Source organism: Erinaceus europaeus, chromosome 2 (genome assembly GCF_950295315.1).
Source record: "Erinaceus europaeus chromosome 2, mEriEur2.1, whole genome shotgun sequence".
NCBI classification, from domain to species: Eukaryota; Metazoa; Chordata; class Mammalia; order Eulipotyphla; family Erinaceidae; genus Erinaceus; species Erinaceus europaeus.
Window position 1 is genome coordinate 183221912 of NC_080163.1, and position 27917 is coordinate 183249828.

The window sequence follows — 27917 nt, forward strand, 5'->3', positions numbered from 1 at the left end:
GCAGGTCTGCAGGTGTCTTTCTCTCCACCCTCTGTCTTCCCCTCCTCTCTCCATTTCTCTGTCCTATCCAACAACGATGACATCAATAACAACAACAATAATAACTACAACAATAAAATAAGAGCAACAAAAGGGAATAAATAAATATTAAAAAAAAGATTTACAGGGAGTCGGGCGATAGTGCAGCGGGTTAAGCACAGGTGGCGCAAAGCACAAGGACCAGCTTAAGGATATCGATTCGAGCCCCAGGCTCCCCACCTGCAGGGGAGTCGCTTCTCAGGCGGTGAAGCAGGTCTGCAGGTGTCTATCTTTCCTCACCCCCTCTCTGTCTTCCCCTCCTCTCTCCATTTCTCTCTGTCCTATCCAACAAATGACGACATCAATAACAACAGTAATAACTACAACAATTAAAATAAACAAATAAATAAATAAATATAAAAAAAGATTTACATGGCCTGGGGAGATAACATAATGGTTATACAAGAAGCCTTCCATACCTGAGGCACCCAAAGGCACAGGTTCAATCCCCAGTACTACCATAAACCAGAGCTATGCAATGCTCTAGTAAAAATAAAAAGAGAGAGACTGAATTTAAAAAGATTTACTTATTTTATTAATGCAAGAGAGAAGGAGGAGGAGAAGAAGAAAGAAGCAGTAAAGGAAGAGAAGGAAAGAAAAAAGAATGAATGGAAGAAAGGAGAGACCACTACTCCAGCATATACTAGACTCAAACACTCTCCTGTTCAACCTCCCAGGCTGCTTTCTTTCTTCCCTTCTTCTTCTCCATTCTCCTCCTCTACCTCTTCCTCCTTTATTTTTGCCACGAGAGTTACTAATGAGAGAGAAATACAGAAAGACAGAGAAAGATCAGAGCACTGCTCAACTCTGCTTTGTGGTGGTGCTGGGGATTGAACCTGGGACCTCAGAGGCTCATGTATGGAAGCCTTCTGCAGAACCATTACGCTATCTCCCCAGTCCAGTTGGAATGTTTTACACATTTCATAGGACAGGAATTAAAATAGTCAATTATACTGCTAGTTGTACATATAAACCACTGCCTATGTTTACATTTATTGATATTACCTCCAGGATTCTCTCTGGGGATTGTGCCTGTGTAGAATCCAGTGCTCTTAGGGCCTCAGGTAAATACAATGTTATAGCTTTGTCCTTTCTGAGTGATAGTTTTCATTATTTTTAGAGAAAGAAAAAGACATAGAAAAGAGAGATACCATAACACCATTCCACCGTCTACGGAGCTGTTTTCCTGTTGTCTGTGGTGCTGCCATGTGATGCCGAGGCTTTAACCCCAGACTTTGTGCTTGGTAATGTGTGTACTCTATTGGGTGAACTGTCACTGTGACTTCATTTTTTCTTGCCTCCAGGGTTATCTCTGGGGTTCAGTGCCTGCACGACGAATTCACTGCTCCTGTAGCCTTTTTTTTTTTTTTTGATAGGACAGAGAGAAATTGAGAGAGGAGGAGAAGATAGAGGGGGAGAGAAAGATAGACACCTGAAGACCTGCTTCACTGCTCATGAAGTGACCCCCTACAGATGGGGAGCCAGGGGCTCGAACCAGGACCTTTGCACAAGTCCTTGTGCTTCATACTATGTGCGCTTAACCCAGTGCACCACAACTGGGTTCCTTGTGATTTCTTTTTTCTTTCTTTCTTTTTTTTTTTTTTTTTTAAAGATTATTTATTTATTTATTAATGAGAAACATAGAAGGAGAGAGAAAGAGCCAGACATCACTCTGGTACATGTGCTGCCGGGGATTGGACTCAGGAACGTCATGTCTGAGAGTCCAATGCTTTATCCACTGCGCCACCTCCCGGACCACTCCTTGTGATTTCTTAAATGCCATCAACTAAGAGATTTTTTCGCACTGCATGGGCACCAGATCTTTGAAACTTGTCTGGACATTCCACGTTGTATTTATTCCTGGCTGTGTCTACCTCTTCCACGTGCTGGCCAATGTGATAAGTCCGGCACCTCTGGTGTGCTTGGCCTTTGGACCTCTCAGCCCACAGTACCTGAACAATTCTGAGTGCTCAAAATGGCTCTGCAGACTCTTGTCATTTTATTTTTTTCCCCCTCTAGGGTTATGGCGGGGCGCAGTGCCTGCACTACGAATCTACTGCTCCTGGAGGCCATTTTTTCTTATTTTGTTGCCCTTGTTATAGCCTTTGTTGTTGTTATTGGATAGAACAGAGAGAAATAGAGAGAGGAGGGGAAGACAGAGATGGGGAGAGAAAGATAGACACCTGTGAAGCAACCCCCTGTAGGTGGGGAGCCGGGGGCCCTGGGGTCTCTGCGCTTCGAGCCATGTGTGTTCACCCCACTGAACCACTACCCTACTACCTTTCTTTTTTTTGAGTGGTTTTTATTTATTTATTTTTAATATTTATTCCCTTTTGTTGCCCTTGTTGTTTTATTGTTATAGTTATTATTGTTGTCATCGTTGTTGGATAGGACAGGGAGAAATGGAGAGAGGAGGGGAAGACAGAGAGGGGGAGAGAAAGACAGACACCTGCAGACCTGCTTCACTGCTTGTGAAGTGACCCCCCTACAGGTAGGGAGCTGGAGGCTTGAACCAGGATTCTTAAGTCGGTCCTTGCGCTTTGCACCACCTGCACTTAACCCGCTATGCTACCGTCTGACTCCCTACTCTACCCTCTGTTTAAAAAATGTTCTTATTGATTTAATAATGGTCAGCACGGTTGTGGGATAAGAGGGGTACAATTCCATATAATCCCCACCACCAGAGTCCTGTATCTCATCCCCTCCATTGGAAGTTTCCCTATTCTTTATCTTTCTGGGAGTATGGACCAAAGGTCTCTATGGGGTGCAGAAGGTGGGAGGTCTGCTTGTTTCAATTCTGCTTGAATTGTCTCTTCACTTTTACCCCCTTTTTGACAGAGATAGAGAAACACAGAGGAAGAGCGGGAGAGAGGAGAGACACCTGCAGCTCTACTCCATCACTTGTAAAACTTCTCCCCCACCAGTGCAGGTGGGCACTGAGGGCTTGAACCCAGGTCCTTGAGCATGGTAATGTGTGACTGTGGGCTGTGCCACCCGTCAGCCCCATCCTGCCTTTTTTTTTTTTTTACCTCCAGGTTTTTTTTTTTTTAAGGTTATGTTAATTTGTAAGACTGCACGTTTGGGGATACAACTTTATACTTTCTCAAAATATGTTACCATGCCATGCCTACCACCAAAATGCCAAACTCATCCCAGTACAGTTCATTGGAACCCCTCCACCCTCTTGGTGCAGTCCTTCTGCCCCGTCTGGCAGGCTGGGCTCTAGGGTCAGAGTCCCAAGGGTTTGTTTCTGTTTGTCTGTTCCCTCCCTCTCTCTCTCCCTCAATCCCTCTCTCCCTCCTCTTTCTTCCTTCCTTCCTTCCTTCCTTCCTTCCTTCCTTCCTTCCTTCCTTTCTTTTTCTTTCTTTTTTTCTTTCTTTCTTTCCTTTCTTCTTAATCTTTTTCTTTGTTACTACTTGGGCTTCACTGCTCTGGGTCAACTTTTCCAGGTAGAGAGACACAGAGATAGAGAGATACAGGGAGAAAGGAAGAGACACCAGAGCATCAGAGCTTCCCCTAGTGCAGTAGGGGCTGGACTCCAATATAGTTCAACAAAGTTAGTGCACTATTCAGGTGAACTATCTTGCTATCCTTCAAAACCCCCCCCCCCTTTGAACTGCCTCCCATCTCCCCCTTTTGGATCCTTGACTCTGGTGAGAGAGACCAAAGGTCATGAATGTTTCACCCCTTGGCTTGCTTAACCCGCTGCACTACCACCCGACTCTCACATTTGGTTTCTTTTTTCTTTTTTCTTTTTTCTTTTTTCTTTTTTTGCCTCCAAAGCCATCGCTGGGGCTTTGTGCTTGCACCACAGTCCACTGCTCCTGAAGCCCATTTTCCCCCATTTTGTTGCCCTGTTGTTGCTGTCATTGCTTGCCATTGATGTTGTTGTTGGATAGGACAGAGAGAAATCAAGAGAGGAGGGGATACAGAGAGGGGGAGAGAAAGACACCTGCAGATCTGCTTCACCGCTTGTGAAGTGACCTGTGCAGGTGGGGAGCCGGGGGCTCGAACCTGAATCCTTAAGCCGGTCCTTGCACTTTGCGCATTGTGCACTTAACTGCGCCACTGCCCGACCCTCTCCATGTCACTGGGGAAATGGAGCCATCATTCCCACCTGGAGCTGACCTCTTGGCTTGGAGGGGACACGTGGGGCCAGTCTGAGAGGCCACCTATGGGCTTGGCCCAGAGTGCTTTGCTGGGGATGGCTGCCACCTTAATTAATTTTAATTTTTTCTCTTTTGTTGCCCTTGTTGCTTATCATTGTTATTGTTGTTGTTGTTATTGCTGTCGTCATTGTTGTATAGGACAGAGAGAAATCGAGAGAAGAGGGGAAGACAGAGAGGGAGAGAGAAAGGTGGACACTGGCAGACCTGCTCCACCACCTGTGAAGCGACTCCCCTGCAGGTGGGGAGCCAGGGGCTCGAACTAGCATCCTGATGCCAATCCGTGCACTGTCTGCCATATGCGTTTAACCCGGTGAGCCACTGCCTGGCTCTCCACCTCTTTTAATTAAAAAAAATTTATTTACTTATTACTGGATAGAGACAGAGAGAAATTGAGAGGGGAGGAGGAGAAGAAGAAGAGGAGGGGGTCAGAGACACCTGCCTCACCACTTGTGAGGCATTCCCTCGCAGGTAGGGACCAGGGGCTTGAACCCGGGTCCTTGCACACTGTAATGTGTGTCTCAGCCAGGTAAACCACCACCTCCTTCCCCTCCACCCCCCAGATGTATAAGGAGCTCCAGGAGAGTGAGGGCTTTGCTGTGGGGGCTGCTGCATCCCAACTCTGGCCAGGAGGAGGCACATGGTAAGTGTTTCCCCCGCATCCGCTGGGTAAAGTCAAGGAATGAATACTCCATGTTTCTGAGGTCATCATTTGTGTTCTTTTGATTTACCCTTGGCTGGGATGTGCTTTTGAACATTGCTGGAATGAAATGAGAACAAAGCTGTAGTTATTCAGATAAATCCGGATTAAGTTATATATTTTTTGTTTTGTTTTTGTTTTGTTTTGTTTTCTTGCTGAAGGCACTTGCCCTTTCTCTGAGTCACCTGATCACAGAACAAGGGTTTGTTGAAGTCCAGAAAGTAAGCTAAGCCCCACGTTTGATTTATGACAGTCAAACAAGATGTACAGCCAGTAACTGCTCTTACTACGCCCCAAGTCCTGACTCCCAGCTGCCAGTTGGACACTGTGGGGTTGCCCTTTGCCAGGCCCCACTGCCCAGGGTTGCCTCCTGTTCTGAAAGGCACCCCATGAGGTGCTCAGATCACTGACACTGCCCCTCAGAGGCTCCTGGCAACCTGAGAAAGTGACCACCAGGCAGGCTTGTTCTTTCTCTGACTCAGGCAGAACTCACGCGGGCCAGGGCTACTTGTCCTCTGTCTGTCACCAGACTCTTCCTTCCACTTCACCCCCTACTCCCTGGGAATGATGGAGCTGTGGTTCAGAGTGCAAGGATCTGATCCCAGTGCTCTTCCCAGACCATCACCAGCCACTGTGAGACATCTCCCAGAGGTGAGGCCACGTGGTGAGGATAGGGGGAATTGCTGGACAAGGTCAAGGTTAAACTGTAGCATTTGCAGTCCACTTCTGATGCACCATGCTGCTGCTGGTGGTGCTGATGGTGCTGATGGTTTTGGAAATCTAGCACCTGGTAGGGCTGCTAACTGCCACACTCTGACAGAAAACAGTATAGAGAGCCCTTCATCAAATGAAATACCTTAACATCTTTCAATACCACTCTTAGGCATTTATTTAAAGGACATGAAAACACTAATTGGAAATGTGGCACACCTGGTAGAGTGCTCACATTGCAATGCACGAGGACCCCAGTTCAAGCCCTGGTCCCCACCTGCAGAGGGGAAACTTCATCAGTGGGGAAGCAGTGCTGCAGGTGTCTCTCTCTCCTCCCCCTTCCCTCTCAGTTTTTCTTTGTCCTCTTAAATAAAAAGAAAGGAAAAAAGGGGGGGGAGGGGATGGCCATTGGGAGTGGTGGATTTACTGTGCAGACACTGAGCCTCAGGGAAAACTCTGGTAGCAAAAAATAAAAAAATGATGTTATGACCTTTGAGACAAAACAGTTGAAACTAGGGCAAGGTAGATAGCATAATGGTTATGCAAACAGACTCTCATGCCTGAGGCTTCAAAGTCCCAGGTTCAATCCCCTGCACCACCATAAGGCAGAGTGCAAACAAAGTGTTATGCATGTACAAACTATTGTACTTACTGTCGAATGTAAAACATTAATTCCCCAATAAAGAAATTAAAATGAACAAACAAACAGACAGATGGCCCCCACACCTATGAACATCTAATCTTTGACAAAGGTGCTCAGACTATTAAATGGGGAAAGCAGAGTCTCTTTAACAAATGGTGTTGGAAAAAATGGGTTGAAACATGCAGAAGAATGAAACTGAACTGCTATATTTCACCAAATACAAAAGTAAATTCCAGGTGAATCAAGGACCTGGATGTCAGACCAGAAACTATCAGATACTTAGAGGAAAATATTGGAAGAACTCTTTTCCGCATAAATTTTATTTTTATTTATTTTTATTTTTTTCCTCCAGGGTTATTGCTGGGCTCAGTGCCTGCACCATGAATCCACCACTCCTGGAGGCCATTTTCCCCCCTTTTGTTGCCCTTGTTGCCATAGCCTCGTTGTGGTTATTATTATTACCATTGTTGATGTTGTTTGTTGTTGGATAGGACAGAGAGAAATGGAGAGAGGAGGGGGAGAGAGATAGACACCTGCAGAACTGCTTCACTGCCTGTGAAGTGACTCCCCTGCAGGTGGGGAGCCACGGGGCTCAAACTGGGATCCTTACGCTGGTCCTTGCGCTTTGCGCCATGTGCGCTTAACCCACTGCGCCACCGCCCGACCCCCTCCGCATAAATTTTAAAGACATCTTCAGTTAAATGAATCCAATTACAAAGAAGACTAAGGCAAATATAAACCTATGGGACTACATCAAATAAAAAAGCTTCTGCACAGCAAAAGAAACCACTACCCAAACCAAGAGACCCCTCACAGAATGGGAGAAGATCTTTACATGCCATACATCAGACAAGAGGCTAATTACCAAAATAAATAGTTTGCCAGACTCAACCACAAGAAAACAAATAACCCCATCAAAATACGGAGAGGACATGGACAGAATATTCACCACAGAAGGGATCCAAAAAGCCGAGAAACACATGAATTGCTTCAATTCTTTGATTGTCAGAGAAATGTAAATAAAGACAACAATGAGATACCACTTCACTCTTGTGAGAATGTCATACATCAGAAAAGGTAACAGCAGCAAATGCTGGAGAGGATGTGGGGTCAAAGGAACCCTCCTACACTGCTGGTGGGAATGTCAATTGGTCCAACCTCTGTGGAGAACAGTCTGGAGAACTCTCAGAAGGCCAGAAATGGACCTACCCTATGATCCTGAAATTCCTCTCCTGGGGATATATCCTAAGGAACCCAACATATCCATCCAAAAAGATCTGTGTACACATATGTTCTTACCAGCACAAAATGTAATAGCCAAAACCTGGAAGCAATCCAGGTGTCCAACAACAGATGAGTGGCTGAGCAAGCTGTGGTATATATACACAATGGAATACTACTCAGTTGTAAAAAAAATGGTGACTTCACCGTTTTCAGCCGATCTTGGATGGACCTTGAAAAATTCATGTTAAGTGAAATAAGTCAGAAACAGAAGGATGAATATGGGATGATCTCACTCTCAGGCAGAAGTTGAAAAACAAGATCAGTAGAGAAAACACAAGTAGAACCTGAACTGGAATTGGCATGTTGCACCAAAGTAAAAGACTGGGGTGGGTGATGGGGGGGAATACAGGTCCAAAAAGTATACTAGAGGACCTAGTGGGGGTGGTATTGTTATATGAAAAACTGGGAAATGTTATGCATGTACAAACTATTGTATTTACTGTCGAATGCAAAACATTAATTCCCCAATAAAGAAACAAAAAACCCAGATGGAACTGGAAGTGATTATGCTTAGTGAAGTAAGTCTTCCCCTCCTCTCTCTATTTCTCTTTGTCCTATCTAACAACAATGGCATCAATAACAACAATAATAACTGCAACAACAACAACAACAACAAAAAAGGGCAACAAAAGGGAAACTAAAAAAAAAAAAAGTCCCGTAATAGTGGCTGGGAGGTGGCTCACTCATTAGAGTGTATGCATTACCATAAGCAAGGACTCAGGTTCAAGCCCCCAGCCTCCAGCTGGGGTGGGTATTTCATGAGGGGAGAAACAGTGCTGCATGTGTTTCTCTTTCTGTCTCTCCTTCCTAGTCTGTCTTTCAAGTTAAAAAAAAAAAAAAGCCACTGGAAATGGCAGAGTCATGCCGGCAGTCAGCCCCAAAGTTTGGTGGTAAACGAACAAACAATAATGCAGCATAGAGAATGAAGACACAACTGCATTCATTCATGGCACCACTGAATGGCCTCTCCAGCCAATTTTTTTCATCCATTTTCACAGAGAGGGAGGAGAGAGGAGACAGAAGAAGGGAGAGGGAAGAAACACCCCAGCACTTCTTTACATTATGGAGCTTCCCTAGTACCTCTGTGGTGCTTCTATGTGGTACTGGGGCTTGAACCATAGCCTCCTGTACTTCTTCCAGGTGATCTATCTCCTTCCTGATCCCTAATGCACGATTAACATTTTTATTTTTCAAATATTAAAAAAAAATCTTTTTGAGGGAGTCGGATGGTAGTGCAGCAGGTTAAGTGCTCGTGGTGTGAAGCACAAGGACTGGTGTAAGGATCCCAGTTCCAGCCCCTGGCTCCCCACCTGCGGTGGGGGGGTGTGTCGCTTCACAGGCAGTGAAGCAGGTCTGCAGGTGTCTATCTTTCTCTCTTCTCCTCTCTCTTCCCTTTCCATTTCTCTCTGTCCTATCCAACAATGATGACATCAATAACAACAATAATAACTACAACAACAATAAAAAAAATCTTTTTGAGAGGGCCAGGCAGTAGCGCAGTGGGTTAAGCCACATGGTGGGAAGCGCACAGACGAGCATAAGGATCCGGGTTGGAGCTCTTGACTCCCCATCTGCAGGGAAGTCGCTTCACGTGTGGTAAAGCAGGTCTGCAGGTGTCTATCTTTCTCTCCCCCTCTCTATCTTTCCCTCCTCTCTCGATTTCTCTCTGTCCTATCAACAACAACGACAATAACAACAGCAACAAGGGCAACAAAGTGGGAAAATGGCCCCTAGGAGCAGTGGATACTTAGTGCAGGCAGAGTCCCAACAATAACCCTGGAGGCAAAAGAAAAAAAATCTCTTTGAACTATCTTCATCTATTTATCGGATAGGGACAGCCAGAGGGATCATGCCATTTTTTCCCCCATTTTATTGGACAGGACAGAGAGAAACTGTGAAGGGAGGGGGAGATAGAGAGAAGAGAGAAATATAGACACCTGCAGACCTGCTTTACTGCTCATGAAGCATCCTCCCTGCAGGTGGGGAGAGGAGGCTCAAACATGGGTCCTTGTGCATGGCAGCATGTGCATTCTACTAGGTGCCCTCTTCTCTTTTTAATATTTTATTTTAATCATCTGTCTATCTATCTATCTATCTATCTATCTATCTATCTATCTACTGAGAGAGAAGGATATAGAGAAAGAGACTGACCAGCTCAGTGAAAGAGCACTGCTCAGCTTGGCTTATTATGGTTTTGGGGATTGAACTTGGGACCTCAAGCCTCATACATGAGAGTCTTTTGCATAACCATTATGCTGTCTCCCCAGTCCTCTACGTCTCCCTCTCTCTGAATGAAAAAGTAGCCTGGAGCCATGGAATCATGCGTGCATGAAAACCAAGTTCTGTGGTCCAGGAGATGGCGCAGTGGGTAAAGCATTGGACTCTCAAGCCTGAGGTCCTTACTTCAACTCCTGGCAGCACATGTGTGATATCTTGTTCTTTCTCTCTCCTCCCATCTTTCTCATTAATAAATAAATAGAATCTTAAAAAAAAAGAAAACCAAGTTCTACAAAAGATTTAAAATATAGAGAAGGTAAACTAAGAGTAATAATAATAGTAATAAAGAAAGTATCCAGGAATGTGCTTCTTGTGAGGGTGAGAGGGGAGTTGGTGCTATGATCCAAAAACGGATGTTTGTGGTCTCAAGGCCACAAATCCTCTAATCTCTCCAGTGGGGAGTCAGAACCCTATGATGTGCCCAGCCTTTCCTGGGCTCAAGGACCACCTAGGTCAGGGCCTACTCCCCAACCTTCTCTTCAGGACTTTAGCTTCGGTAAAAGAAGTTTTCTGGATGTTCCTTTGCCAGCCTGTAGTGGCCCAGATCCGTCCTTGACTCCTCCCGTGACTTTGACCACACAGAGGAGGGGAGAATCCTGCAGGTGGAGCCAGGAGGAGAAACAGTAGTGACAGATGAGGTTGGGTCAACAGAGCACTTGGCTCAGAATGGAGTCACTTTAGCAGTAGCACCTCCGGTTGATCTTTGGCAAAGGTCAGACCTCATCATAGCCAGGAGCTTTGCTCCCCAGGCAGGAGGGGGTTCCCAACACAGATCACCCCAAGGGCTGAGGGGAGTCACCTGAGCCAGGCCCTCTGCCAACAAGTCTGAAACTCCTGGGGGTGGGGTGGGTGGGCTGGGCTTGGGAGCCGGCAGTGTATAAAGTAGCACAAATGCTGTCCTGAGCAGAGCCTTCCAGCAACTGACACCATGAAGGGGACACTGCTTGTGCTGGCCTTGCTGGTGACCCATGAGCTGGGCTTTGAGAGGGGTGAGCCTTGAAAGGGGACAGATGGCCTTCCTGACCCTTGTCGCACTTCAGCCTCCCTGCCAGAGTCCTCTCCAAGTCGATTTTAGAGTCAGATTTAGGGGGCACCTGGGAGTTCAGAGCCCCCCCCCCCATCAAGGTTTTCAGTCTATTTAATTAACTAATTCGTTTTTACTGCCACCAAGGTTATGGCTCGAGCTCAGTGCATGCATGATGAATCCGCTGCTTACGGTGGCCATTTTTTCCTGTCTTTTTTTTTTTTTTTTTCTTCTTTACTTCATAGAACAGAGAAAAAATTGAGAGGCGAGGGGATGATACAGAAGGAGAGAGACCGAGAGTTTACCTGCAGTGAAGTTTCTCCTTTGCAGGTGGGGACCAGGGGCTTGAATCCAGGTCCTTGTCCATTGTAATGTGTGTGCTCAACCTGGTCCACCTCTATCCCTTATTTATTTATTTATTGCCATCAAGATTATTGCTGGGTTTCAATACCTGCATGACAACTCCACTGCTCCTGGTGTCTTTTTTTTTTTTCCCCTGGTAGAGACAAAAAAAGAGAGAGAGAGGTCTGGAAACGTCTTCAGCACAACATCCCCCCAGGGCCTGAACCCAAGACAGGATAACATGTGTGCTTGACATTAGTTGAGCAGTGGGGAGGGAGAGTTATCTGGGGCAACACAGCTTATTGGGAGGGCAGAGGCAGGCAGGCTTGCACACATGGGGGCAGTGGGTGGGTAGAGGGTTCTCTAGTCTGACCCCCCCCCCCCCATCCCTACTGCTCCCTTCTGTAGGAGCACCTTGGAGAGAAGGCTTTCTCTGAATGGGATGCAAGAGAGGGTGTGTCTCTTTGAAGGGTGAGTGAGGAGACCTGAGATGTGTCTGTTTTCTTCAAGCAGTGAAGAAATGGAACCTCTTGCTTGGACAATTCCCTTAATATTTTATGTCTCTGTCTTTAGCGGATGCTTGCCCTATTTTTTATATGATCTTTGGCAAAGTGCTCGAAGGGTTCAGGCTACCGATGTATTTGAGCCTCAGTCTGGTCCATGCCACTGAAGAGGAAAAAGAAGCCTTTGCAAAAATCCAGGATTGCTACAATGAGGCAGGAATAAAGGCCAAGTTATTGGATTTGCTTGTCATGGTAAATTCTCCTTCCTTCCCACCCACCCCACCCTGACCCCACCCTGATGATACACACATTGCAGTTGGCCACAGACAGACCATACTGTTGTAGGAACAGATGAGAGCTAGAAATAGAAATAGCACCTCTTCTCCTCCACCCTTCAGCGTGTGTGACACACAGCCTCAAGCCCCCCCTGCACAGCTGGCCTCCTTTGCCACACACGTTCCTAGTAATAAATCCATTCACATACACTTGGGAAATTGAGAACTGATATCAGGGCAACCCAGAGAGTGTGCTGGCTTGTGTAATATCCCCTTTTCCCCACAACATGCACTCCTTCCCCACACACACACACACACACACACACACACACACACACACACACACTCCCTCAGTGTTTGGGACAGTTATCTCTGCAGAGAAAACATTCTTAATTTATTTCCAGCACAGGTAGGAGGAGCCCTGTCACCCTGTCAGCTTTATTTATTTATTTATTTAGTGGAATGTTTTTGAGATTACATATATATATATATATATATATATATATATATATATATATATATATATATATATATATATATGGGGTTGGGTGGTGGTGCACTTGGTTGAGCACACATGCTACAGTACACAAGGACCTGGGTTCACGCCTCTGGTCTTCCACCTGCAGGAGGTAAGATTCACAAGTGGTGAAGTAGTGCTGCAGATGCCCCTTTCTTTCTTCCTCTGCCTGTCTCCCCTTCCCTCTCTGTTTCTCTGTCTCTACCCGATACATAAATAATTAAACAATATATTTATTATTTTAATATCTGGTTTATTATGATAGAAGCGGGATAGAGAGAGAGAGGGAGAGACCAGAGTACTGTTCAACTCTGACTTACGATGGTGCTGGGAATTAAACTTAGGACCTAGAGCCATAGGCATGAAAATCTTTTGTAGAACCATGATGTTTCCCCAGCCATAATGAGCACTTAATTTTTATTTTATTTATATTTTTAAATTATTATTATCTTTTCTTTTTTTGCCTTCAGGGTTATTGATGGGGCTTGGTGCCTGCACTACGAACCCACTGCTCCTGGAGGCTATTTTTTCCCCTTTTGGTGCCCTTGTTGTTTATCGTTGTTGTTATTGTTGTTGGATAGGACAGAGAAAAATTGAGAGTGGAGGGGAAGACAGAAAGATAGACACCTGCAGACCTGCTTCACTGCCTGTGAGGTGATCTCTCTGGAGGTGGGGAGCGGGAGCTCAAACCGGGATCCTTACACACGGTTGATGGCTTTGCACCATGTGCACTTAACCTGCTGCGCTACTGCTGAGGCCCCCTTATTTTAAAAAAAATTTTGATAGCACTGAGAGAAATTGAGATGGGAGGGGGGAGGTGGAGAGGGAGAGAGAGAAAAAGAGACAGACATCTGCAGTCTTGCTTCACCACTTGTGAAGCTTCTACCCTAAAATGGGGACCAGCAGGCTTGAACTCAGATCCTTGCACGTGGTAATGTGTACACAAAACCTGGTGTGCCACCACCTGACCCCCTCAAGGATCACTTACCTGTAACCTATTCCTGGGAAGAAACTCCCTGGCCTTGTATGCCTTCTGACCATTTTCACTGACTTAGTGACAAGGAGCAAGAATTTCTAGTCTGTTCTTTTGACCCTGAGACAGAGTCTCAGAACAGCAGCACATCAGGACTGGGTGATGTATTGCCTGTTTTATTTTGTGTTACTGTTCATGTCAACTACTTATACTTTTTTTTTTTTTTTACCAGAACATTACTCAGCTCTGTTTAATATTTTAAAAATTATTTATTTATTAATGAGAAACATAGGAGGAGAGAGAAAGAGCCAGACATCACTCTGGTACATGTGCTGCCGGGGATTGAACTGAGGACCTCATGCTTGAGAGTCTGATGCTTTATTCACTGTGCTACCTCCTGGACCACTGCTCAGCTCTGTCTTATGGTGGTTCTGGGTCAAACCTCTGATGCCTCAGGCATGAAAGTCTGTTGTGTAAACCCTTGCTTCTTTCTCTGCCTTACATAGGCTTAGAATTATTTCTTACCTGTCTTTCCCCCAAAGTGCTGATTCTGCCAAATGAGTGTTTTGATTTTTTTTTAATTATTACTCATGAAAAAGTTTCCCAGGAGGCAAAGAGGAAGGGGAGAGAGATAAAATAGAGCACCACTCTGGTACATGCAGTGCCAGAGATTAAATCAGAAAACTTGGACATGAAAGTCCAATGCTCTCTACCACTTGAACTATTTTCCTAGCCACATGAGAGGTGTATTTTGTTTTGTTTTGCCACCAGAGTTATCTCTGGGACTTGGTGTCACTGCTCCCAGTGGCCTGCCTTTCTCTTTTCCCCCTCATCCTTTTTTCCCCTTCCTTCCTTCCTTCCTTCCTTTCTTAATATTATGATAGAGAGAAATAGGGCAAGAGAGAGTGAGAAAAAGAGACATCTTTGAGAGCTGGGCAGGGATGCACCAGTTAGTTAAACATACATAGTATTAAGTGCAAGGACCAGCACAAGGATCTGGGTTTGAGCCCCTCCCACCATCAGGGGGGTAGATTCACAAGTTGTGAAGCAGGTCTGCAGATGTTTATCTTTTATCTCTATCTCTGTCTCCCTTCCTCTCTGTTTCTATCTGTCCTATCCAACAAAGCGGAAAAATGGCCACTAAGAGCTGTAGATTTATAGGTAACCCTAACCCTGTTCCTCCTTACCTTCCTCTCTCCTAGACAACCATCACTACCAGCAAAACATGTGTCAATTCCACAGTGGATGAGGTGCTCAGCATTCTGAAGGATCTCCGGGAGAAATTACTTCCTAAAGTGGAAGCTCTGCAGCCAGTACAGGGCACCGGTTCCTTACTTGGGCTCTAGTGTCCTGCTGTTTCCCCTCTCACACAGCGGGAGTGCCAACATCAGCCTTGTTCCAGTTCCAACAGGTTGAGTCTAATAAAATCACTGAAGCTTAGTACTGCGTGTCTGTTGTCTGTGTGCAGGCCTGAGATCGTGTGAGGCCAGGCAGGAGGTCTTTGGGAGACAGTGAGAAGTGACTTGTATGGCTGGTGATAGTATAGCAACTCATTCCAACTAGCGATTTGATAATTTTTAGACTTGATGCATACTTAATATCTAACCCAGCATCCAGAGGTCTCCGTATTCAGTAAAGTTATCTGTAAGCTCATCATAGACGGGGGTCAGTAGCAAAAGCACCCAGGATGCAATAGCCCCTGGGGAAAGTGACTCCAGATACGGATGTGGAGAACCAGTTACTGAGTTAGAGACAGAACCAATGACTACTTCCAGAGTCCTAAAGCTGTTTATCCACGTACCTTGCTGTTTGTCATGCTTCCTGCTGAATCAACTCCTTTGTAACCTGGAATTCTTGGTATAATGTAAAATCTGCTATAAAAAGGGTTCTGGCCCTTACGAGGGCACTCCATTGTTTGCCCCCCTCCTTCAGGGGTACACATTAGATGGAGACAACCTCAGGCCGCTCTTAGAAAACATAATTTATGGCTTCCAGGTTGTTATTTATTTAAGATGATATGTTTACTATTTGTTTCTGAATCATAGGAGCCACTCTGCTGTTGTCTTCAGGGGTGCTGGGCCAGGCACAAGTGAATGACCATGAGTTGGCTCTGTTGTATGTCCTAGAACTCAAGAGTAACCACGTCTTTTTTTCTCATCAAAATCTTTTCAACAAATAGTGTGTAAATAATTGACAATGAGAAAGACAGACTTCACTTAGACCACATTATCTTATATAGATAAAATCACTCAAAAGTTTATTATTGATTAAAAATGTAAAACCATACAGAATTTCTAAAGGAAATACAGAAAATGGTGAGGACTCAATGAAGAATTTTTAAGCCCGGTAACTAACACAAAGGGAAAAGCTGACAAATGAGACTTTATCAACTTTCACCACTTTGATTCTCTGAAAGCACTTTGAACTGAATGGAAATGAAGACAACATACTTTGGCATTTGTGGAAGGCAGCTAAAACTATTTAAAGGGAAATGTAAAACATTAAGAATACATAAGAACAAAAAGCACAGCTCTCACTTTATACACTAAGAATTCTAAAGATGGATATGCCCATAAAATGTGGAGAAATAGATGTCATCAGGGAAAAGATTCTCTTAAAATGTAACTAGAAGTCTTCTACGATTTACATCAGTTTATCACTGGGGATTATCTGATCAATACATCTTCTGCACTACTCAGGTTCTAGTTCATCCCTGACCACACTGAAGGTGCTGTGGTCTCTTTCACTATCTCTCTGCCAACACACACACACACACACACACACACACACACACACACACACACACACACACACACACATATATATAATTAGTCAATACAACCACCTATGGTTTAGAAGCTGAGTGCCCAAAAGCTAATGGTGTTGATGGAACAGGAAGAAGGGGCTGAATCTCCAGCTACTGTTCAGGAAAAGTAAAGACTGTGTAGCTACAGTGGTGGGAGTTGCAGACCAAACAGGACTTTGGGGGCACTCACTCCTCCAGAACCCATCAGCTTCTGCCATAAGGTAGGTAAGACCAGTAAGAACTGGGTGCTGTGACTAGATTCTGAACCCCAGAATTGTAGCAGACATAGTGTGGCAGGTGGAGCCCTCTCACCTTACATCTACACAGTGAAGCCACCTCAGCTACCAGGCCACAAAACCTGCACCATAGCTTGTGGGACAGAGGGGACTGTGGTGTGTAGGCTGCTGCAATCTAAGAAGGCAAAGTACTCATTTGAGTAGGTTAGCTTCCAGAGTGTAGCAAGCTCCTTCACAGATAAAGAGGATCCAAGTACTGGCTTATGGCAGGGAGCTGTAATGAGACAAAAATCCCAGTGACTTTAGAAATAGTGTACAAGTGAAGTTCCCTTCACCAGTGCTGTCAGTGCTCTGAAGCTGCCAAAAGCTTAGGCTACAAAAACCTGCCCATTAGCTCTGACTTGACAGAGGGAGAAGCGGCATGGTATGGAAGACACTCCCCATATCACTGGAAATTCAGGTAGGACTATCTCCAAGGCAAACTAAACCATCAACAGCAACAGACTTCTGTGACTGGGCTAGAAGAAGAATTTGGAACTGCAGTCATAGAGTTCAGACAGAGAATGAGTCTGGTCACAAGAAAACACAGGAACAGCTAAGAATTTCATACTCAAGGTGGCCTTCCACATCCAGGAAATTTCCGCATCCAGTAGATGGACCCCTTTTCTTCCACACACCTGAGGTTGTGAACATCAAAACAGATCTTCAAATCAAGAGCCACAAAACCTCCTATTGGAAAAATAAATGCCAAAAATCGTTAAATCTGGTGACAGAATGAATGAGAAACAAAATGCTCAGAAATTGATCTGAGTGACACAGAAATGGGGAGGCTAATGCTTTTTAAAAAACCACTGCAAAGATAAATATCAATAAAGTTGTATGAAAACCAAAACAGACAGCAAATTCTCAGCGTGTCATTTCCCAATTATTTTACATCTAATCTAACTGGAAAGTAAATTAAGTGATATATACTACATGGAATATTACTCTGAAATCAACAAGGATGCTGGTGTGTCCCCTGGGACAAAATGGATAGAACTGGAGGTGATTATGCTTAGTGAAATAAAAAACAACTATTGGATGGTTTCATTCATATGTGGAATCTAGAGGACTGATACTAATGAACTTTCAAAAACAAAAAAGGAAAAAAATAGAAGCAAACAATTGTTTCTAAGGCTTTGTAAGAACTATGGTAGTTGTCTTTGGGATGTAGGAGGGTGGAAGATACAGAACTTTGCTGGTGGGTGCGGTGTGGAATTTACATTACCCCACAATAATCTTGTGATCCTCTGTTAGTCACAAATAAAAAGTGGAAAAAAGTCATTTTTATATCGGGTCTACAGAAGTTTATGCTTGTTAGCAATCTCTGTGGTGGCAACCATACATATTGGTGCTTTAAAAATATTTTGTTCTAGGAATTGGGTGGTAGCACAGCGAGTTAAGCGCACGTGGCACAAAGTGCAAGGATCAGCATAAGGGTCCTGGTTCAAGTCCCAGCTCCCCACCTGCAGGGGAGTCCCTTCACTGGCGGTGAAGCAGGTCTGCAGGTGTCTGTCTTTCTCTCCCCCTCTCTGTCTTCCCCTCCGCTCTCCATTTCTGTCTGTCCTATCCAACAATGACAACAACAAAAATAACTACAACAATAAACAACTAGAGCAACAAATTGGAATAGATAAATATTAAAAAATATTTTGTTCATTTTATATTGAGAGATAAATGTGAAGCAGTGCTACAAGTGTCTCTTTTTCTTTTTCCTCTTCTCTTGATTTGTCTCCATTCAATAAATGTCTTTATTCAAAAAATTCAATAAGTAAATAAAAGTATTTAAAAACTACACTTAAAGAAGTGGGACAAAAAAACTGTGGGGGCTGAGTGGTAGCGCAGCGGGCTAAGTGCACATGGCGCAAAGCTCAAGGACCGGCGTAAGGATCCTGGTTCGAGCCCCCGACACCCTACCTGCAGGGGGATCACTTCACAAGCGGTGAAGCAGGTCTGCAGGTGTCTGTCTTTCTCTCTCCCTCTCTGTCTTCCCCCATCTCTCTCCATTTCTTTCTGTCGTATCCAACGATGACAAAAACAATAATACCTACAACATAAAACAACAGGGGCAACAAAAGGGAATAAGTAAATAAATAACTATTTTTTTTAAAAGGAAATATGCAGTTAGAGGGCCAGTGGTAGCGCACTGGGTAAGTGCATGTAGTACAAAGTGTAGGGATTCTGGCTTGAACCCCTGGCTCCTCACCTGAGAGGCAGGGGTTGCTTCACAAGTGGTGGAGCAGGTCTGCAGGTGTCTGTCTCTTCTGTGTTCCCTCCTCTCTCAATTTCTGTCTTATCCAATAACAACAACAATGGCAACAACAAAAATGGGGGGAAAAAAGGCCACCAGCAGTAGTGGATTCGTATTACTGGCACTGAGCCTCAGTGATAACCTTGGAAGCAGAAAAAAAAAGAAGGAAGAAAGAAAAAGAAAGATGCAGTTGGCTTCATAGCAAGAGGAACTTGAAGAGATCATCACCTTTTGTGGGGTCAATCCATACAGTGATGGCTTCAGGTACCCTTCAAACTTTCAAGAGACACTTAAATATTAAGTTTTACAGGGAAGGTCCGGAAGATGTGGGGAAAGGACTGCTTTTGAGTATCTATGACAGACAGAACAATGTATGCCGATATGGACAGATGTATAAAGAAAAAGAAATGGTGGGATGCAGAATAAATACAAATGGTGACATTGATAGAGAAAGAAAGGCTTTTCTCATCTGAATTTAGAATGTATATTACTATTTATTATTTGTTACTACATCAGTACACATGGTGTGGCTAATGTTTTCTGAGTTCCTGTGTCAGGCATGATCCTATACAGTTTCAGATATTATCTAATTATATCCTCAATTCAATAAATGAAAACTATTATTACTACTACTACCACCACCAAGTTTTTTATTTTGCTTTATTTAATTACTATTGGACAGAGAGAGAGAAATTGAGAGGGGGAGGGGAGTTAGAAAGAGGGACACCTACAGCCCTGCTCCACCACTCATGAAGCTTTTCCCCTGAAGGTGGGGACCAGGGGCTTGAACCCAGATCCTTGCACACTGTAATGTGAGCACTTAACCAGGTGTGCCACCACCCCCCCCATTTCTAAATGTAGTCGACTTAGTAGATGCCTAGCAAATCCATCTGTTCATCTTTGTAATCACACAGCTAAACTATTTCCTAGCCCTGAGAGTCCAGGTGTGGTCAAAAATCCCACATTAATGAAACGTGAACAGAGTGACATTAGCCATGTGTATCTTTAAATGGGTATGATTTCTTTTATTTACCTCTCATTTCCCTGCTATTGGACAGATTGTATCAGGAAAGTCTTAAATTAAGCCCCATGTTAATAGAAGGTACTTTGCTCCCTGAACAATTGTGTGGTATAGAGCTTCTCACTGACCTATGGGATCTTTGCATGACTGAAGAGACACCAACAAACAAACCCTAAACTAAATTCTCCCTGTACTAAGCTTCTGAGATTATAGTTTCTTGGTTACAGCTACTAGTATTCACTTAGTCTATTTTTAGTTACTGATGGAGATAATGCAACATTCCCAAGGCTGGAGTGAGTCAACGCTAGGTGTTAAGCTGAAAGATACAGAGCTTGTACCTTGGCATTTACTAATAGAATATAGTCTATTCTTCCACTAGTGGGAAGACTGTAACTGAGTGAGGGGACAGGCAAGAGGGGTTCCATGGTCACTAAGTCCTCCAGAGGTCACAAGAAGCTTCTCAGCAGCCCTCTACCTGTCAGTTCTCAGCTATGTACCTGGAGAGAAGTATTAGGAGAGGCCTCTCTTCTCCAGACAAAGACTGTACTTGCTCTCCAGCAGGCAGATCAGTTCTGACTTGGTAACAGGATGCCCTGATCGTGGAGAAATACAACAGCAGTGTTGAGTCAAGAAACAAATGAGATCTGGGAAATAGCTAACCTGGTAGAGCACTTACTGTATCATGTGGGAGGACCTAGGTTTGAGCCTCTGGAAAAATGTGGGAGCAACCAGCACCGATGGGAAGCCTCAAGGAGCCTCAGACATGAAAGTCTTTTGCATAACTACTGTGCTAACTCCCTGTCTCAGAACTGACCAATACCGCAAGTGAAGAATATTAAAATATTAACTTTTGCACAAAGCTCTCACAGTTGTCATTGTGGGCAGCAACTTACTAGAGCGGAGAGTGTCTGCTTCATTTAGTGCCCCCTTCCTCCCCCAGAGCATTGCTCAGCTTTGGCTTATGGTGGTGGTGCTGGGGATTGAACCTGAGACCTTTTCTTCCTTCCTTCCTTCCTTCCTTTTTTTTTTTTCTCTCTCTCTCTCTCTTTTTTTTTTTGTTTCCTCCAGGTTTATTGCAGGGCTCGGTGCCTGCACCATGAATCCACCGCTCCTGGAGGCCATTTTTCCCCTTTTGTTGCCCTAGTTGTTGCAGCCTCATTGCGGTTATTATTGCCATTGTTGACGTTGCTTTGTTGTTGGATAGGACAGAGAGAAATGGAGAGAGGAGGGGAAGACAGAGAGAGAGGGGAGAGAAAGACAGACACCTGCAGACCTGCTTCACCGCCCGTGAAGCGACTCCCCTGCAGGTGGGGAGCTGGGGGCTTGAACCGGGATCCTTATGCCGGTCCCTGCGCTTTGCGCCACGTGCGCTTAACCCACTGTGCCACCGCCCGACCCCCCCTTACTTCTTTTTAAAACTTTATTTACTTTATAGGACAGAGGAATTTAGAATGAAGGGGGATAGAGAGGAAGAGAGGCAGAGAGACACCTGCAGCACTGCTTCACTGCTCATGAAGCTTTCCCCTTGCAGGTGGGGAGCAGGGGCTTGAACATGGCTCCTTATGCATTGTAAGGTGTATGTTTAACCAGGTGCACCACCTGAGACCTTTTCTACATTTCTAAAGAAACTTCCGGGAGTCGAGCTGTAGCGCAGCGGGTTAAGCGCAGGTGGCGCAAAGCACAAGGACCGGCATAAGGATCCCGGTTCGAACCCCGGCTCCCCACCTGCAGGGGAGTCGCTTCACAGGTGGTGAAGCAGGTCTGCAGGTGTCTATCTTTCTCTCCTCCTCTCTGTCTTCCCCTCCTCTCTCCATTTCTCTCTGTCCTATCCAACAATGACAACAACAATAATAACTACAACAATAAAACAACAAGGGCAACAAAAGGGAATAAATAAAAAAATAAAAATTAAAAAAAAAAAGAAACTTCCACAGTGGGGTGGAGTAGAGAGAGCATAATGGCTATGCAAAGAGACTCTCATGCCTGATGCTCCAAAGTCCTAGTTTCAAAGCCCCACACCACTGTAAACCAGAGCTGAGCAGTGTTCTGGGGGAAAACAAACAAAAAACAAAACAAAGAAAAAATAGAGAAAAAGGAAAAAGAGAAAAGAAACATCTACAAGGATAAAAAGACAACATATCTGATTTCACTTCCTGTTTTCTTGGATCCTCGTGGTACCTGACTGGATACAGGAAGACTAGGAGAAGGTGAGCCAGGAACACAGGTAGAGGCATGGGTGGGAGGGAAGAGAGGCTACAAAGACCTTGTCTGTCAGTCAGGCCTGGAATGAGAGGGTAAACTGAAGAAGGAAGTTGTGGCTTCCCTACATAAAAAGGAGGTGAGCCTTACCCAGGGAGGCCAGGGATGCAAAGGTCTCCAGCATTACTTCCCGATAAATAGTCTTCTGGTCCAGGCTCAGGTGGTCCCACTCTTCCCATGTGAAGGTTCTGACCAAATACTTGAGAGTCTTCCAAACCTGCAAAGTCAAATGGAGATAAGCCACACTGACCTTGGGGCTTCTGAGTGAGATTAGAGCTAAATGCTAAATGTACAGAGAGACCCGGGGCCTGACTCACCCAGCACATCCCATGCTACACTCAGTGTGGATGCAGGTGCTACAAAATTGCCCTCTCCCTGCCCCAAGTCCTTTTCCAACTCCTACCTCTGCTTTTTCTTTAAAGAAAAAGTTAAACAGAAGAGGTTGGAAATATAATTCAGTGGCAATGGGCAAGCTTCATCTATGTGAGGCCCTGGATTCAATTCTTGGCATCTCCCCCCAAACAACAGCAACAACTACAGTGTGGACTCTCTGGTGCCAAATTTATTTGTAGCTGAAGGTTCTCCTGTGTTTATAACTGCCTCAATTGTAAACGGCTGTCCCATGCTCAATGCTCATGGAATTTGTGGCTCTTCACAAATAAGGCCTTGTCTACCTCCCTTCTGAAGGACTTCTCTCTAGTGTGCTGAATTAGAGAGTTCTGTACTGCAAAAATTGCTTCCTTCATGTCCTATATGATTTTTTTTTTGGTATTGAATGTGCTCCCCTAACTTTGGCTTTTAAGACTGAGCCACATAGCTCAGAGTGGATTTTTTTTTTTGGGGGGGGGAAGGAACATGCCTAGGGAGTCCTGACCTGTGACATATCTTCTACAGGAATATTCTGTCCAGAAGATGCCTCCTCTTCATCCACCTCATGCCAATAACCTGGGAGCAAAGAAATGCAGGTGAAATCCTTGTTGCTATTGGCAGGAAGTGGTAAATCTGCTAATACCAATGACTGGGTCTATGTAAGTCCACAGGAGCTGGGGTTAGTAGGGAGTTGGGACAGATGGAGGAAGTCCCTACTGAACGGTCATGGTCCTCTAACACTCACAGCACAGGAGAATGAAGGAACAAAGTGAAGGGTAAAGGGTGGGGGAGGGGGAGGGGGGCTGGGTGGTAGCACACTGGGTTAAGCGCACACAGTAGGAAGTGCAAGGAGCCCAGTTTGAGCCCCTGCAGGGGGATCACTTCACAAACTTCACTCCCCCCCTCTATATTACCCTCTCAATTTTTCTCTGTCCTGTCCAGTAAAATGTACATGAAATAAAAATAAAATGGGCCCCAGGAGCAGTAGCTTTGCAGTGCAGGGACCAAGCCCAGCAATAACCCTGGAGGCAAAAAAAAAAAAAAAAATCCCAGAGAAAGACCTTACAAGAACAGCCTAAGAACTACATAAGTTGGGGCCATGTCAGTGACTGATTACAATTCCTAGCCTTGACAGATGTGCAGATGCATCATCTAGACGGAGGGAGCAGAACCTTGACAGAGTAGTCACCTGGTTGATGGAGAGGAAATGCAAGGTAGAAGCCCTAATGACTACAAGACTTCAGTCCTCATTCCCATCCCCATAAAGCTTTGGGGCAGCAGGTATGAGGACTAGGAAGGAAGAGGACACGGAAGTAGAAACAACTAAGCCCTAGCAACAGCAGTACTCACACCGTAAGTGGGAGAGGGGGAAGTAATGCTCAGGGTCCTTGGGAAAATGGAAAGGTAGAGCTTAGCCCAAGGCAGTGGAGCTGGCATGAGGAGTGAGGGTCTTACCTACAGAGGCCAGCAGAGCAAAATTCTCCAGCATCACATCGCAGTATAGACGTTTCTGAGCCTCATCAAGGAGACCCCATTCCTCCCAGGAGAAGTATATGGCCACATCCTCAAAAGTCACAATACCCTGTCATATGAGATGAACCATCAACACTTCCCAGAGTTCCAGACCCTAATGTCCAACTTACTGCCCATTTGACATCTTCACTTAATGTTCCCTGAAACATCTAAGATTCTTTATTTTATTATTTTTATTTATTATTATCTTTTAATCTTTACTTACTTAATATTGGATAGAGACAGCCAGAAATTGAGAGGGAAGGGGGGTGACAGAGAAGGGAGAGAGACAGAGACACCTGCAACACTGCTTCACCACTTTCAAAGCTTTCCCCCTGTAGGTGGGGACCAGGGGCTTGAACCCAGGTCCTTGCGCATTGCAGCATGTGCACTCAATCAGGTGTGCCACTACCTGGTCCCTATTTTATTTTTATTGCCACCAGGCTTGTCTCTGGGGCTTGGTGCTGGCACTACAAATCCATTGCTTCTGGTAGCCATTTTTGCTTTTTTTTTTTTCTTTTCTAATTTTACTTGATAGGACAGAAATTGAGAAAAGAGGGAGAGAAGAGAGGGAGAAACCTGAAGACCTGTTTCACCGTCCATGAACCTTCGTCCTTGTAGGTGGGGAGTGGAGGTTTGAACCTGGGTCCATGCATGATGACATGTGTGCTCAACGGGGTACACCAACCTTGCCTGACAGTTCCATCCCCAACTGCTAAGATTCTTTTTTAAAAAGATTTTTTATATTACCTTCATTTATTCATTGGATAGAGACAGCCAGAAATTGAGAGGGAAGGGGGTGGTAGAGAAGGGAGAGAGACAGAGAGACACCTGCAGCACTGCTTCACCACTCACAAAGCTTTCCCCCTGCAGGTAGAGACTGGGGGCTCAAACCTGGGTCCTTGTGCATTGTGACATGTGTGCTCAACCAGGTGTCCCACCATCCGGCCCCTGCTAAGATTCTTTTTATTTATTTATTTATTTATTTATTTATTTATTTATTTTTTAGCAATTTAAAAAAAAATTATTTTCCCTTTTGCCCTTGTTGTTTTTACTGTTGTTGTAATTATTATTGTTGTCATCACTGTTAGATAGGACAGAGAGAAATAGAGAGAGGGGAAAGACAGAGAGGGGGAGAGAAAGATAGACACCTGCAGACCTGCTTCACCGCCTGTGAAGCGATTCTCCTGCAGGAGGGGAGCTGAGGGTTCGAACTGGGATCCTTATGCCGGTCCTTGTGCTTAACCCGCTGCACACCGCCCAACTCCCACTAAGATTCTTAATATGACCAAAACTCCTGATATGGCCAGTAAACATTACCACTCACTTTCACTCCTTTCTCCCACAATCCCGACTCTGCCTTAACCTGTCTCTTCTTCACCATTAGAAACCTACTTCTACTTCATGGCCACTACACAGTGCAGTTGCCAAAACTCACCTGGATTATTGTAGTAGTCTCATCACTGGTCTTCCTGCCTCCTCTCACACTCCTCAAATCTGCTCTCCACTCAGCAGTTAAAAGGAGTCTGCTAAGACCTGTATCACATAACCTCATTGTTTCCATCTCCATACTGCCATCATTTCTAGAAAAAGCATCTGACCTCTCAGGTCGCCATTCCAGGCCCAGCTCACTTTCCTGATGTCCAGAAAGGTGGTCTGCGTCTTTCTGACTGTTCCCAGCACAGCCTTACCTTCAAGCATTTGCACATGCTGGGACCTGTGCCGGGGATAACTTTTCATTACCTCTTTCTACTGGTTGCCAGTCGTAACAATTGTTCTATATAAGCCTCAGCTCACACTCAGGTCCTTGGTCTTGCAGAGTATAAGCTGAGTCCCACAGCACCACAATGCCAGGGACCATGTGTGCTGGAGTTGGGACTGGCCTCAGCCCACTCACCTGTGTAGGTTCCTTATGAACGTCTGTGGCCATGGAACCTGCGGGAACAGGGAGGCTGTGAGCAGCAGGCAAGCATGGAAGAGGGCTCCATGGACTCAGGCTTCCCTTTTCCCCTTCCTAGTCACAGAACCTGGTGACCTTGGGTTGACTGTAACTTCAGCACCCCAGTCATCAGTAATATTTCTTATAAACAGTGTATCTTTTTTAAATATATATATATATATATATATCCTCCAGGGTTATCGCTGGGGGTCAGTGCCTGCAGTACAAATCCACTGCTCCTGGAGGCTATTTTTTCTCTTTTCTTGCCCTTATCATCATTGTTGTTATTATTGTTGTTATTGATGTTGTTGTTGCTGGATAGGACAGAGAGAAATGGAGAGAGGAGGGGAAGACAGAGAGGGGGAGAGAAAGACACCTGCAGACCTGCTTCACTGCTTGTGAAGTGATCCCCCTGCAGGCGGGGAGCCGGGGGCTCGAACCGGGATCCTTACACGGGTCCTTGAGCTTTGCACCATTTATTTATTTGCACCATTTATTTATTTATTGGATAGACACAGCCAGAAATGGAGGGAAGGAGGTGATAGGGAGACAGACAGAGACACCTCCAGCACCACTGCACCACTTGTGAAGCTGCAGGTGGGATGGCCGCTAAAACCTGGGCCCTTGCGCACTGTAACATGGGCACTCAACCAGGTGTGCGACCACTTGGCCCCTGTATATTTGTTTTTTTTTTAAACTAAATATATTTATAATTTATTAATTTTGGACGGAGAGAAATTGAAAGGGAAGGGGGAGATACAGAGGGAGAGAGATACCTCCAGCACTTCGTCACCACTCGTGAAGCTTTCTCCCTGCAGGTGACCACCCGGGATTTGAACTGGGGTCCTTGGGCACTCAGCCAGGTGTGCCACGACCCCCACCCCCCGGAGCCCCAAACTATGTATCTTTGAATAAGATGTGCCTCACCACCTCATTTCCAGTTTGTTCTTCCTCAGAGAAGGTTTCTGGGGATCTTTTAACAATCCTAACTCGGTGTGTTGTGTCGCCCTCCTTCGTTTCACAAACTTTCCTGATTCCAATCATCATCAAAATCATTACCAACCTGCAGTTCCAGTTATGACTTCCCTTCCCAGTCTGTCCTTTTTTTCCTTTTCTTTATGTTTATTCCCTTTTGTTGCCCTTGTTTATTGTTGTTGTTATTGATGTCGTCGTTGTTGGATAGGACAGAGAGAAATGGAGAGAGGAGGGGAAGACAGAGAGGGGGAGAGAAAGATAGACACCTGCAGACCTGCTTCACCGCCTGTGAAGCGACCCCCCTGCAGGTGGGGAGCCGGGGGCTCGAACCGGGGTCCTTCTGCCGGTCCTTGCGCTTTGTGCCACGTGCGCTTAAACGGCTGCGGCACCGCCCGACTCGCCGTTTTTTTTCTTTTTTCTTACCAGAGCATCGCTCAGCTCTGCTTATGGCAGTAAGGGGGGTGGGGAGGACGTTAGCTTCTCTGGTGTCTCGGGCATGTCCCCGCCGCCCCCCGCATATCCGTTGTGCTCGTTCCTCCGCCCCATGTGCTCTACACACACAACATGGACGCCAGGCTTCCCGGATGTTCGGGGGGCAGCAGCCCCGCCGTGTCTGCTAGGCCGGCGCTCTGTAACAGCTCCTACACCTCCTGCCGCTGAGACCCGCGGGCACCACCCCCGAACCACCCCACCTCCACCCTGTGCGGTCGCTCAGGTCCTGATCACAGTGATCCCAATGGATCCCCCTAATTTATAAAGGGCTCAGGATCTGCGTGCGCGGGGCCGGCCCATCGGCCACCCATGAGATCAGGGGCTGTGGGTGGGCAGTGCCAGGGCTTCGGGTGCCAGGTCTGGGGGTCCCACTTGGATCCTCAGATTCACCTTCGCAGCAAGGATGATGCTTTTCCATGACTCTTACTCTCCAGTTGCCCGCCTCTGGAAGCCACAGACCAGCCCTGCGGTCAGGAACTTGGACGCTAACGAACCAGCCTCAAAAAAAATGCCAAGATGGCCCTC

The 27917-nt window shown here is 45.5% G+C and overlaps 2 protein-coding genes and 1 long non-coding RNA gene across 5 annotated transcripts; 2 read left to right on the top strand and 1 right to left on the bottom strand.

Moving 5' to 3' along the window:
• Nucleotides 1–21232, top strand: LOC132536796 (uncharacterized). The gene is made up of 4 exons (XR_009548331.1): nt 1–1322; nt 2917–3045; nt 4770–5595; nt 20915–21232. It is a non-coding gene; the product is annotated as an uncharacterized LOC132536796 (long non-coding RNA).
• LOC103128625 (major allergen I polypeptide chain 2-like) lies at nt 10743–14933 on the top strand. Of its 2 annotated transcripts, none has more exons than XM_007539509.3 (3): nt 10743–10848; nt 11799–11980; nt 14696–14933. In XM_007539509.3, exons 1-3 carry the CDS (start codon nt 10788–10790, stop codon nt 14837–14839), a joined length of 387 nt encoding a protein of 128 aa, XP_007539571.1. In that variant the 5' UTR covers nt 10743–10787; the 3' UTR covers nt 14840–14933. The 2 variants fall into 2 exon arrangements, with proteins under 2 accessions (XP_007539571.1, XP_060041678.1); XM_060185695.1 differs by lacking the exon at nt 10743–10848 and adding an exon at nt 11478–11696.
• Nucleotides 16318–27909, bottom strand: LOC132536794 (zinc finger protein 211-like). 2 transcript variants are annotated; one of them, XM_060185693.1, is made up of 7 exons: nt 27783–27909; nt 25884–25921; nt 23930–24056; nt 22980–23050; nt 22196–22322; nt 20344–20439; nt 16318–17264 (listed from the first exon to the last, which is right to left on the bottom strand). In XM_060185693.1, the coding sequence occupies exons 1-6, from the start codon at nt 27808–27810 to the stop codon at nt 20357–20359; spliced, it is 474 nt and encodes a 157-aa protein (XP_060041676.1). In that variant the 5' UTR covers nt 27811–27909; the 3' UTR covers nt 16318–17264; nt 20344–20356. The 2 variants fall into 2 exon arrangements, with proteins under 2 accessions (XP_060041676.1, XP_060041677.1); XM_060185694.1 differs by lacking the exon at nt 27783–27909 and adding an exon at nt 26989–27200.
• Nucleotides 27910–27917: the final 8 nt, after the last annotated feature.